At 53.1% G+C, this 12,440-nt stretch overlaps 1 protein-coding gene across 1 annotated transcript; it reads right to left on the reverse strand.

The window, feature by feature from the left end:
- Positions 1 to 989: 989 nt before the first annotated feature.
- Positions 990 to 10,177, reverse strand: TMEM92 (transmembrane protein 92). Its single transcript, XM_090041176.1, has 5 exons — positions 10,080 to 10,177; positions 4,761 to 4,798; positions 4,146 to 4,235; positions 3,097 to 3,301; positions 990 to 2,410 (listed from the first exon to the last, which is right to left on the reverse strand). Exons 1-5 carry the CDS (start codon positions 10,134 to 10,136, stop codon positions 2,309 to 2,311), a joined length of 492 nt encoding a protein of 163 aa, XP_089897302.1. The 5' UTR covers positions 10,137 to 10,177; the 3' UTR covers positions 990 to 2,308.
- Positions 10,178 to 12,440: the final 2,263 nt, after the last annotated feature.

Below are 12,440 nucleotides of genomic sequence, written 5' to 3' on the forward strand. Positions count from 1 at the left end.
CCTGTGAACATGGGTACAAGTGGGGCTTGCTTTGGCATACCAGCCCTGACCTTGTCATCTGGTTGGCATCCTGCCAGGGTAGTGAGTCTGAGCTGTGTTGCTGGGGTAGCAAAGGCTAGTTCCCTGCCGTTCCTAAAGGGCTTTGCACCCCTTGTCTTTGTTAGCCTCTTCTCTTTTCAGTCAAGGAAGCAGTGGGCTCCGGTCCTAGCAGACTGGCATCCTTTCTGATTGCACGTTGCTGTGAGGTGGAGATAGTAGTATGGCTGTGGGACCTTGAGGGGCAGGGAGGAGAAACTGGTGCACTCTGGGGGAGACCAAGGGCTAGGACAGCACTCATGCATCCATCACAGGCCCATGGCACCCAGCTGGACCCTGGCTCAGGCACACAACCTGTAATCAGCTGGTAGGGTGTTGGGTCTGTGAGTAGGAAGGGCAGAGGCTCCACTCCCCTCCAACTTAAGGGGCAGGGGCTCTATCCATCCATGTGTGCACACTCATGGCTGGATTCTCATGCCAGGCCTCTGCCCCATTGGCAATGTAAAGGTGCCTTTATAGGGAAGCTTTCTATCTTTCTTGCACAGGAGAGAATGTGGGGCGCTGGGCTTTCTGCCTAACTCCATCAGAGGGGGCAAATTGAAGGGGCATCACCCAAGAATCCTGTGTAATGCCAGTTCTGGGAACCAGAGTACCTCAAGGATGCTCTGACTTCTACCAGTGGCTGAGCAGGGCACCACCTCTGGGGAAAGCAGAGGTAAAGTCATTTCAGTCCCCAACCTGGCCCTGAGTCACTATGAAGTGGCCCTCTGTGCCATGCCAGGGTCACTAATCACTCCAGGGCTCTGCCTCCCAGGCATAGCAAAGTCCATCTCCTATCAGCACGCCACATGATCCACTTGCACATTTTTTTTTTATTGCTTTTCCTCCAGTGAAGGCTTAGCTGTCTGGGAAGGGCAGGGGGAGGAGGGGAGAAGGCTGGATGTGGGTTGGGAGCAAAGGGCTTGGATGCCTCTTGGCCTGTCAACCCCTGCTGCCTCCCTCTGTGCCAGGAGTTTTGTCCCAGTGCCAGCCCCCCCCCCCAATTACATGCTTGCTCTTGCAGCCTGGTGTTACCCTCCATCTTCTCCCTCCCCTGGAGGTCTATTCCTACACCTATTATTTCCCTTCTCATCTTCATTTCTGGTTTACATTCCCCTTTAAGGTGCCAGCATCCCTATGTCCAGGTGCCTTCTGCTGATGAGTCCCCCCTGCAGGAATTCCCCACATGGTTTTGTTTTTGTTTTACTTAGGGGGAGGGGGGGAAAGCAGCTCAAAGTCAAGGGTTTTTTTTAATTTTTACTCATAAATAGAAACATGCCTTTTTGTTGGCACTTGGTATAAATACACAGCGGAATCTTCCCCCCCGCACTCAGAAGGGACCTGCTACAAATAAAAGAGTAGCTATGATAGTGCTGGGGGCACAGCCCCCCTGTTCCAAGGCACCAATTCACACCCACTCCAACAGGGTCAGGAAAGAAGTTATCAGGGTCCCTCTTCTCTGCCCAGAGCAGGCTTCCTGTCCCTGCCTCTGAAGCATGTGGCACAGCCTCTTGGCAGAGATGAAATCCCAGGCAGGATGCAACAGCCACCTGTTTAAGGGGGAGATTTCCAAAAGCTCCTAAGGAATTTAGGAGTATTAATCCCATTGACAATTGGCAGGAATTGGACTCCTAAATTCCTCCCTCACTGCCACCCCCTAATCTAGAAAGTACTGTAGGACCAGTTGGATAGCACCAGAGCAATCTCTAAGTGAGGCCTGAGCCCATGGTGCATACAGTGGACATAGCTTAGCTCAGTCCAACCTCAGCTGGGCCCAGGTGCATAAGGGATGGAGGCAGTTAGGATAACCCACTGCAGAAAGGATTTTTGGGGGTATCCTTTGTGCAGGAAGCACAAGGGTACCCTGGCTGTATGTTGAAGCACAGGGTGCTCACACAGATGCACCCTCTCATCCCTGGGCACATACTGTGCCCTCATGGCACATGGCTCCTCAGTCACTGGCATCCTCGTGTCTCTCACCTCCAGTCCTGCTGGGGAGCGTCCTTCTCAGGTGCCTGCGTTCCTCCCTGGTTGGCACCTGCCAGGACATGGGAGTCCCGAGAAGCAGGGCAGGCAGTGAGGCAGCCCCTGTGGCTAGCAAGGCCACTTGCCAGTTCCTTGTGTGCAGCTTTCTGTGCACAGAGTAGACGTGCTAGAGGAAGCTTGGAAGGCACTAGACATCCCTTCAGCTCCACCCTGGTGAAGTTGGCTGGCCAAGTCCTCACAAGCTGGTCTAGAGGGAGTTCATAGGGGCTGGGGGCTCTTCAGCAATAACATTGCTGTAGCATGGGGGCTGGATTTCCAGAGGTGGGTACATGAATGGTTTGGAGGTCACCTAGGAAGGAAGAAACAGGCAGCTCTGAGTAGTGCTCAAGCAACAGCCACAGACAAGACAGAGCAGGGAGGGAGCATGGACTAATGGCAAGGCACAGAAGTCAGGACCCCTGAGTTCCTTCTGTAGTTTTAGGGGCACAGGCGAGGGCCAAGTTACTCTGAAGGCCAATCCATTGACTCCATCAAGCTGGTCACCCTGAGCCCCTGGACTGCAGTGACCAGCCCTGCTACGTGACTCCTGACTGGTCTGGGGATGCAGGGATCCCAGCCCTGAACCACACCCTCACTGGCCAGCAGGCTTAGGCCCAGCTATCAGTGGGCTCCTAGAAATAATGGAAGAAGCCTGAGAGCTGTGTTTGGGACTGTGGCACAGGGCAATACGAGAGGAGCCACTGTTCAGCCCACAATGCTGCAGCAGCCCAGGACAAGGGATTTTAGGGCAAATTGCTGGTGCATGTCCCCATGCACCACACAGCAGTGCTGAGGGACTCCAGTTACTTCTTGCACCACACTGCCCAATGGGATCCATCCCATGCTGGGCTGGAACCAGATACTCCCAGGTGCTGGCCAGGGAGCTACCAGAAGTGAGAATGACATTACCAATGTCCTCCTTTCCCCAGGAATACAGTAGCTTTGCTCACAGTGACAGAAGGGATGGGCTGACATGGCACTGAGGCAAGATTATACCTCGCTGTAGGGAGGGGGGTCGTCACACTGGTCATAAGCCGGGAGCTCAGGCAGAATAGAGGGGGCAGAAGCTGGAAGGACATAGGGCTGGGACCGTTCAACATCTTCCTGCTGTGAAGACCTGTTGCAGAACTTGTAGCAGCATATGCAGGCGACAGAGAAGATCACACCAGAGACAATCACGGCCAGGGTGATGAATATGTACCTGGAGGAGAGGAGAAACAAAGGGTGGGCCCTGAGACAGCAGTGAGGGGGCATGGGTGGTCAGCTGGCCTGAATACTAGGCGTTGGATGGGAAGGCATTTGCTGCTCTAATTCTGGTCCATCAGCCTCTACCGTCCGTAGTCATTGAGCCGCCCAAGTCCCTCATCATGCCACTGGGGTGCCCGTATCCTCTACTTTATCTGCCCTTCATCTCTCTCAGACCCCAGGACCTTTCTTCCTGGTGACCCTTAAGGGGTTCATCTGGGCCTGTTGGCCCTTCTCTGTCCTGGCAGTAATGCCACAGCAACTGCTGACCCCTGCCAAGAGGCATCCTCCTGGACCCTGACCCCCTCCCCAACTTTACCCCTCTTGGACCCCAAACCACCCTATTTACAGCCTTCCTAACCACAGTCCCACTAAGTGTCCCTGCCCTGGGTCAAGGGACCAGAGACAGGGCATCCTATGTCTCCAGTTCATGTATTTCCCCCATGTGGTCTCCTACCACAGAGGCCTGGCTCTTCCCAAGGCTTACCATGACTCTTTTTGCTGAAGCCTACTCAAGTCAATGTAGGACTTTCCACACACTTCCATAGCCTGTGGGGCCAGCCCTCCCCTATCAGAAGACAGTTTCTCCAGTACATGGTTGTCCTGAGTTTGGACTCAGCATAGTACCAAATTATCCAGCAGCCCCAGCTCTTACCCTCAGCCCAGCTGCTTGCTTAGAAAGACTGCAGCTCCCCAAGTGCCTTCCTTCTTTCCCCCCAACCTTGCCAGGCACTTGTTTCATGGTGGCAAGGGGCCAGGCCTGGCACAGACCAAAGTATCCACACTTGTCCAGCTCTTACCCATATGGGTTTATTGGGCTTCTATTATATTCTGGGAATTCTTGGATGTCAGAGCAGCAGTGGTCATCACAGCAGTAACTATTTACGCACCTAGGAGACAGATGGGGAACAAGGGAGTTAAGACACTAGGTCCCATTTCTGGGGACTCTGTCCTGGACTCAGGGACAACCACAGGGGAAGAAGCCTAGGGCTGTGTGGGACTCAGCCAGGGTCTGGATACAGTTCAGAGCCACTACAAGGCTGCTGAAACTCATGCTCAACTTCCTGTTGCCATTGAGAGCAGCAAAGCAGTGTTTCCAATCCCCCAGTGGCTGGGTATAGGGCTGATGGGGAGTCCTTCCACTTACTTTAGCCTGGGGGATGTCCATGGAGGGGGTGCACTGGGCTCTCCCGAGTGCAATCTGCATTAAAAATGACTAGGAGTCCCACTGGGCTGTGAGCAAGGTCTGACCTGACATTTAGTGTGGGGTGATGCTACTCAGCATGGGGCATCCACATATTAATGCACCTTCTGATGCCTAAGGGCAGGGACAGCAATGACAAAGGGGCAACAGGAGCCACTAGGCAGGAAACAGTAGGCGGCAGCCACCTGGGACACAGGGAAGATGAACTTACGGGAAGGTCCCACAGTTGATGAAAGTCTGCAGTGATACCTGCAGAGAAGAGAGCATCAGTGAGAGCCCAGCCAAGTTGAGGGCAAGTTCATTACACAGATTCATCCCTTTCCCCCCTCCAGAAACACTGTCACCTGCTTTTTTAAAAGCAAGCCACACATGGATGGCTGCAGCACTTCTAGAAAAGCAGTAGGGGAGCTCCAATAAGGTTTTAAACCCTTGGCCAAGCTCCAGTAGAGGATGACCTTTCTGTCAATATGTTTCCTTCCCCAATATAAGACTCTTCCATTCCAGCCTTAAACCTTTGGGTAGTTTTCCTACAGGTTGCTAAACTGCTGCTGAGTCCAACCCCAGACATGGTTGCATTTTGTTGTCCTGTGGATGATCTCTGCCTATGAGGTTTGTATTACATTGTAAAGATAAGAAAGCCCATCCCCTCAAACAATGCCATGCAAACATCAGCCCCTTTCTTCACATTCAGAGCCACAGCTAACATACACTTGGACATACTGGGTGCGTCTACATGAGACAATGCACAGAAGACCAATTCTAATGCACATTAGTGCAACAGGCGAAACCTGTGCTAATGCACAGTAGATTTAATGTGCATTAACATCCCTAAAAAAACCCTGTTCATCTGCACTAATACACAAAAGTGCCAACTGCCATGCATTAAATTTATTACCTGTCATTTCAGATACTAAATTTAATGAGTCGTAATTATAGCACATTAATGAATGCGTAGACTCACCCACTGTTTCTAGGACTCCAGAGCTCCCTAGTCAGCAGGGATCTGGGTTTACCCTTTCCCCATGGGAAAAAACAGAGAAAATCATGGATTTCCCTATTTTATCAGAGAAAAAAACAACAGATTTTCCCTTTTAGCAGAGATACCCATGGATTTTCCACTTTTACCAGGAGCGCTGCAGGTAGCAGACTTCCAGCCTGCAAGAGCTGATTGCAAAAAGGACAGGAAACACCTAACAATGCCTGGAGGGGGACAGAGAGGGGGAAAGGGTGAGGTCTGAGGCTGTCAGTCACCCAAGGCTTGGCCAGGTTCACTGTTCTTCCTGGAGCCTAAGGTAAGTGGGGCTTGCAGGGGGCTGGGGGGAGGGCCCTGGGTGGCAGGTATGGCTGTGGGTGACTGCCAGACTGGGGGGAAAGAGCCAGTGGGGCAGGGCACTGGTATGTGGCTGGGGGATAAGGAAGCAGGGAGGTATTGGGGGAAGTCCCACACTGGCTGGCAGCGTGTGGAATGGAAGTGGCATGCTATCGCTACACCAGGCTTGTCTGGGGACAGGGGTGGCTCCCGGTGACAGCTCGCACACCTGGGATCCAGAAGGGTGGGGGCGGTTAACTGTGCCCCCCAAATCTGTGCAGGGGCAGGGACAGGGCAGGTACACACTGTGAGCTTATGCTCCTGGCCTTGCTGTACTCCTCCATGGCCTCCACAGCATAGCGTGTGACCCTGTATGGCAGCACACAGCGGGGACAAATTCAAAAGCTGCCTGCCACTCCAAGCTCCGTGCTGCCCTGGCCACACTTCCCCTGTATGCATGGGGGCAGCAGCGCAGAGTTGTGACCAGCACTGCTGCCCCCACCTGCAGGGGAAGTGTGGCCAGGGCAGCCCAGAGCTTAGAGCGGCAGGCAGGTTTCCTGCCCATCCCCGCTATACGCTGCTGTGCGGGGTCACATACACTGCACTGTGGAGGCATGGGGGAGGGCAGTAGGGTGGGGAGCACAAGCCCGCAGCATGCACCTGCCCTTCTCCTGCCCCCCCTGCACAAATCTAGGGGCGTGCAGGAGCCAGCCCCACCCCTACCCAAGCCCACAGCAGGAGCAGGGGAGCTGGCTCCGTGCTCTTTCTGCAGCAGTAGCTGCTGCCTTCTTTTTGGGGGCAGGGAGCTGTGGCTCTGGGTCTCTGGCCCCATAGCATGGCTTGCTGGGGCCTCCTCCAGCAGGGCTGGGGGGCAGGGGCACAAGCAGGGTTTGGGGGGAGGAGGGACTGTGGGGGACAATTTTAATAATAGATTTTTGGGGGTTTTAAAAATAAATAAATAAAAGTTGCTGATTAAATCAGGGAACTTGCATTTCTTTTTAAAATCGGGAAAACCAGGATCGCTGCTGGTCAGGAAGAAGAGAATGTTCTGCTGGCTTCATTTAACATTGTTTTTTTAAATGATATGGTCAAACTGGTGCAAAAGAGACTGCCCTTACTCCAGTGGAAGAGGAACTAGTAGCAGTTCGTTTAACTCAACCCAAATAAGCCACCCTCATTCTGAAATAAATCTCCATGGCATTTGCATTGGTTTAATGACTCCAACTTACACTCACAGCTTAAAGCTACTTTGGTTCAACCTTCTCAGGTAGGCAAACTGAAATGAGTGAGAGCATGACTCCTGGGTTCTTTCCTCAACTCTAAGAGGGGACCTATGTGTTGTAATTGGAGCAGGTGGCACAGAGCTCAGACACCTGGATTTTTTCCTGCAGCTCTGTCCTCCTGCTGTGAGCCTCAGACCAGCACGTGGGAAAGTGGAAGAGTCACCAGCACCTGTCTTAAGCATGGCCCTTTGCCTGGAATGACAGCAGTGCTCCACCCTCCTGCTCCTCACTCATATATAAGCACATAGCATGGGCAGTGCCATGGCATGACACTGTTTACCTGGCATCTCTGCAGGGCAGGGACGGCAATTGTGAACCCAGCAGGGCAGTGCTGTCAGCTGTGCTAGGGGATGAGGTAGGATGAGAGCTAGTGGCTTTCTAAAGAACTCCCATTAAGTCAGGGGTGGAGGCGGCTACTGATGATGGAGAAGCATCTTGAGCAGGGTTGGGCAAAATGCACCCTGGAGGGTGCCTCTGCCTCCTTTCATGGGAGAGGTATCAGCAGGGCAGCAGCCCCCCAGAAGGCTGAGCTGGGGCACCTGCGCATGGACTCCCCCAGGGCTTCCCCACACTGCTGCTGCTCTCCAGAACCACTCTAAGCCATCCCCACCCAAACTGCAGGAAAATCCTTGGTCCCAACACACCCAACAGAGCTGAACAGCCTGGGATCAAGGGCTAGAGGCCAAGGTGGCAGCAGCTGCTCCTTCTACCCCACAGCCTCCTCTCTGCCTTGTAGTCTTAAGTCTTCCTTGCTGCTTCTACCCCTCCATTCCTGCAGCATCTGGCTTCTTCAGAGACTCCCTCCTTCCCCACCCCCCCAAAAAGCCAGAACCACCTCAAATGTGATTTGCAGGACAAGACCATCTATGCTGCAGGGGCAGTTGGTGATGGACCACTCAGGGCCCTGCTGCTGGTCTGAGCCCCAGATAGCTAAAATGGCTGGGCTCCCAGTGATATCTTAGGGCTCCCAGTGATACATTGGCTCCACCCCAAAACCAATGGAGTCTTGGAAACTACTTCCGCTAGGGGGAAAAACAGCCCAGGGCTTAGGGGTTTGCCTGGGACTTTGAGAGAGTGTTCAATTTCCTGCTCTGCCACTGCCTTCTTGTATGACCTTAGTCATGTACTTTGTCTCCAAGCACCTCTGAGGAATGGGGATAAGAACCGTGCCCTGCCCTGAGGGCTACTAGAAGCACAGATACAGTTACCAGAAATAGGAAGCAATTCAGGGTGAGCATCTTTTAAAGAATCTGGGTAGTGGAGCTGTACCAAGTGGCATGCATGTCACTGTGCCAGCCTGCTGGCTGTATCACTTGGTTTGGCAGAGCCTAGGGCAGCTTTCACTGCCAGGCATGCCTGGCCCAGCACAGGCTGTTACTGCAAGAACAATATTCCCTTCCTGGAAGAGACAGGTCTGTTAGCCATCCCCATCTAGGGCAGACACCATCTGCCCACTGCTAAGGGGTTAAGCCAGAGGATCTCAAATTTGGCAGAAGCCAAAGGATCAGTGGATCCTTCAAGCTGTCCCACAGACAAACATGCAACCTCATCATCATCAATGCATGTAACAGAGAGCTATCCACAGGCCATGAACAGGTTTGAGCAAAGTGTTTTTGTGGGTAAAAGCTCCCTGAGGGACTTTTCCTGACTCAGCTTCACCAGCAGAAAAATGCTCCTACAGCAGAGCTGGGGCTGAAGCAAGGTGTACCAGCAAAGTATTTTTAAAAGCACTAGGCACTAGGACTCTTGGGTTTTCTTCCTCCCTGGTTTAATTCAGGTGGAGAGTCACACTGGCATCAAAGCAGAGAGAACATCCAGGATTCTGGTAGATGAGGCGCTGCCAGAAATTAGTTTAACCCCTCAAAGGTTGTTGGCTGTAGCTGTGTTGGTCTAAGGGTATAGGCAGACAAAGTTCTTTGGGTAGATGCGATATCTTTTATTAGACCAACTAAATATTTGGATTTAGTTGGGCTAATGAGAGCTCACATCTACCCAAAGAACACTGTCTGTCTTTTAACAGCTCAGCTCACTCTTTTGCTGAAGTGACTTTGCTTTGGCTGAACAACTTCTTCTTCCACTCACAGCTTAGGTGATCCAGGTGCTAACCCAGACAAGCGAGAGCAAGACTCCTAGATTCTTTTTCCAGCTGGTAGGTAAAGCATGTCATCCCCCCAGCCCATGCCCATTTCTCCTTCCCTTCTTCTGACACAGCTATGCCCATAGGACTTCTGAGGGCAGACCTGGCCCTAGGTAATTTGCTTTGAGATCTAGGGGAATTTGGCTTAGGATGGCACTGGACACAGGAAAGGCTGACAGCACTGGCTGTGCTAGGACGTGGGGGTGAGGGCCCCCTCTGCAGCTGCTTTCTGAATACAAGGCACTTGGAAGAGAAGGGGACACAGGCTGCCGGACCCTGTGCTCTGGGGAGGGAGGGGCTGCCTCTCCCCAGCTGCAGCCCCAGCCGCTCCCTGGGGTCAGTACTACTCCCTCAAAGATGCTGCCGAGGCTGTCACTGTTGGGTCAAAGTCACAGAGCGAAGGGGCAGGAGGCCTCACCCCTGACCCCTAGTCCACACTGCTCCCGAGTGACTGAAGTTGGGTCTTTATTCCTGGCTCGGTTCAGCCTCAGAGCTGGCTGCTGAACCTAGGTGTCCTGAAGACAACCCCTCCACCCAGCTTCCCCCACTAGAGCCCACTCTTTTGCCAGACCGGGGAGGCAAGCCCACTCCTCCACCTCTAAGCACTAGGCACCACACTCCTCCAGAGCCTGAGCCCAGGTGTCCTGAACGCCCCCAGCAACTTCCCTTTCCAGGAAGAACCAGCCCAGGCGGTGGCACTCGGCTCTCCTGCCCTTCCCACTCTCCCAGCGCCCCCCTTACCCCGCCAGCTCTGGCTTGGCACCGAGGGGGCCCGCGCCCTGCACTCCGGCCTGGGCTCACCTGCTGGACGGCGGTGAGGAGACAGAGCAGCGTGCCGCGGAGCCCGGCCGCCGGCATCCTCGCCAGGCGGTGGTCGGCAGGCGACTGGCCCCAGCCTGCCCGTGACGTCACAGGCCGCGGGGGAATCTCCTTGTTGCGCAACGCCCGGGGGCGGGGCCTGAGTCAGCCGTGGGAAGCGCGGGCTCAGAGCCGCAGACACTTCTCTGCATGGCCCGGCTCGGCAGCCGGGGTGAGCTGCGGCTCCCGGCCTGTGTGCCAAGGGGGCAGTGGCCGAGGTGCCGGCAAGACCCTCGAGGGGGCTTGGCTTTGCTAGGGGTCGGCAGGAGGGACGGGCGGGGATCCGGGGCTACGGGCAGCACCTCTATCCCCGCCTGTTTTGGTTCTTTTTTAGTCTGCTGTGAGAGAAGCACGTGTGCGCAAAACATGCATGTGTGTAACACACGTGTGTGCGTGCACCACCTCTATTCCCACCTGTTTCGGTTCTTTTTTTGTCTAGAGTGTCAGAAGCACGTGCATGTGCGTGAAACGCGCATGTGTGTGGGCGCACCACCTCTATTCCCACCCATTTCATTTCTTGGTCTAGTGTGTGTGCATGTGTGAAACACCCATGTGCATAACATGTAAAATGTGTGTGTGTGTTTAGTTTTGGTACATGAATCTAGCGCATTAGTTCAGTGACATCATCAGTGACCTGGAAGATGGCACAAAGTGAACCCTCAGTAAGTCTGCAGATGATGCCAAGCCAGAGGGAGTAGTAGATACGCTGGAGGGTAGGGCTAGGATTCAGAGTGACTTAGACAGATTGGAGGATTAGGCCAAAAGCAATCTCATGAAGTTCATCCAGGACAAATGCAAAGTCCTGCACTTAGGACAGAACAATCCCATGTACCGGTACAGGCTGGGGGCTGACTGGCTGGGCAGCAGCTCTGCAAAAAAGGACCTGGGGGTTACAGTGGACAGTAAGCTGGATATGAGCAGTGTGCCATAGTTGCCAAGAAGGCTAATGGCATACTGGGCTGCACTGGTAGGTGTGTTGCCATTTATTCCCCTCTATTTCGCACTGATCATAGTATCATAGAAAATCAGGGTTAGATGAGACCTTATGAGGTCATCTAGTCCAACCCCCTGCTCAAAATAGGACCAGCCCCAGCTACATCATCCCAGCCGAGGCATCATTTAGCCAGGTCTTAAACACCTCTAAGGAGAGTCTACCATCTCTCTGGGTAGCCTGTTCCAGTGTTTTACTACCCTCCTAGTGCAAAAATTCTTCCTAATATCTAACCTAAACTTCCCTTGTTGCAACTTGAGACCATTGCTCCTTGTTGTATCATCTGCCACCGCTGGGAACAGTTTCTAGCCCTATCCCTTTTGGAACCCCCTTCAGGTAGTTGAAGGCTGCTATTAAATTCTTCCTCCGTCTTTTCTAGACTAAATAAGCCCAGTTCCCTCAGTCTCTCCTCATGTCATTGCCCTGGCCCCTGAACCATTTTCAATGGCCTCCAGTGGACTCTCCAATTTGTCCACATCCTTTCGGGAGGGGAGGGGAGAGGGAAGGAAAGGGGAACATATTAGTAAAGCTTCTAGTTTCTCTTTAATTAGAAAAAATGGGTGTTGTTATGCAATGATGCGCTGCATAATCTGCATCCTCCTTTTAAAAATCTAGGCTACCCCCATGTGTTCAGGGTCTTCAGGGACACTGGACTTAGGGCTTGGCTTGCAGCCTGACAGCATCTCAACCCAGTCTCCTGGGTGAAATTGTTGCTGTGGGGGGTGGGCATTCAGAGTATCAAGTAGGGCTGGAAGGGACCTCCAGAGGTCACCCAGTACCTCTGCTTGAGGCAGGGTCATCCCTATCCAAACCATCCCATACTCATGCATTGTTTCACCTAACTAGCCTATTGGCTTTCCCCAGCTCAGAGCTGCTGGGACAACAGAGGGCAAAGAACTGGCTCCTATCTGTTCCGGTGTAGGATGGTGGAGGCATATCCAGTGGTCTGACAGTGCCTGTTGGAGATGTCCTACTCCCAAGGGTCCTATTGCCAATATGGCATGTCAGGTTTTTTTGCAAAACCAAGGGGGGAGGCATGGCCTGTGCAGAGAATGGGAAGTAGGAAAGCCACTTATTTTGAACCCCTAATGCAAGGAAGCATTGAGAATGGGTTTAAATTATGTGCCATTTGTTATTGTGTCAGGGTCTTTTGCTTGACACCGAGTAAGCTGCACTAGGGTGGTACATGAGTTTTCAATAACCCCTTAGCACCTCTGGGTGCCAACTACTTCCTCCTGGCAGCAACAGGACATTGATAGTGCCATCCTGCTTTACCTGGAGCAAGTTAAAGGGTATTTTCCATGTTTCAGGCA

The sequence above is a fragment of the Crocodylus siamensis genome, chromosome 4 (genome assembly GCF_052110815.1).
Source record: "Crocodylus siamensis isolate JL-2025a chromosome 4, ASM5211081v1, whole genome shotgun sequence".
Classification (NCBI taxonomy): Eukaryota; Metazoa; Chordata; order Crocodylia; family Crocodylidae; genus Crocodylus; species Crocodylus siamensis.

Bases quoted from the DNA above. Each gene is read 5' to 3' on its own strand.
- TMEM92 (XM_090041176.1), bottom strand. From the start codon at position 10,136: ATGCCGGCGGCCGGGCTCCGCGGCACGCTGCTCTGTCTCCTCACCGCC. The intron at 4,236-4,760 runs GTAAGTTCATCT...TCTGTCTCCTAG, and splicing joins ATCAACTGTGGGACCTTCCC to GTGCGTAAATAGTTACTGCT. The intron at 3,302-4,145 runs GTAAGAGCTGGA...CCTCTCCTCCAG, and splicing joins AGCCCAATAAACCCATATGG to GTACATATTCATCACCCTGG.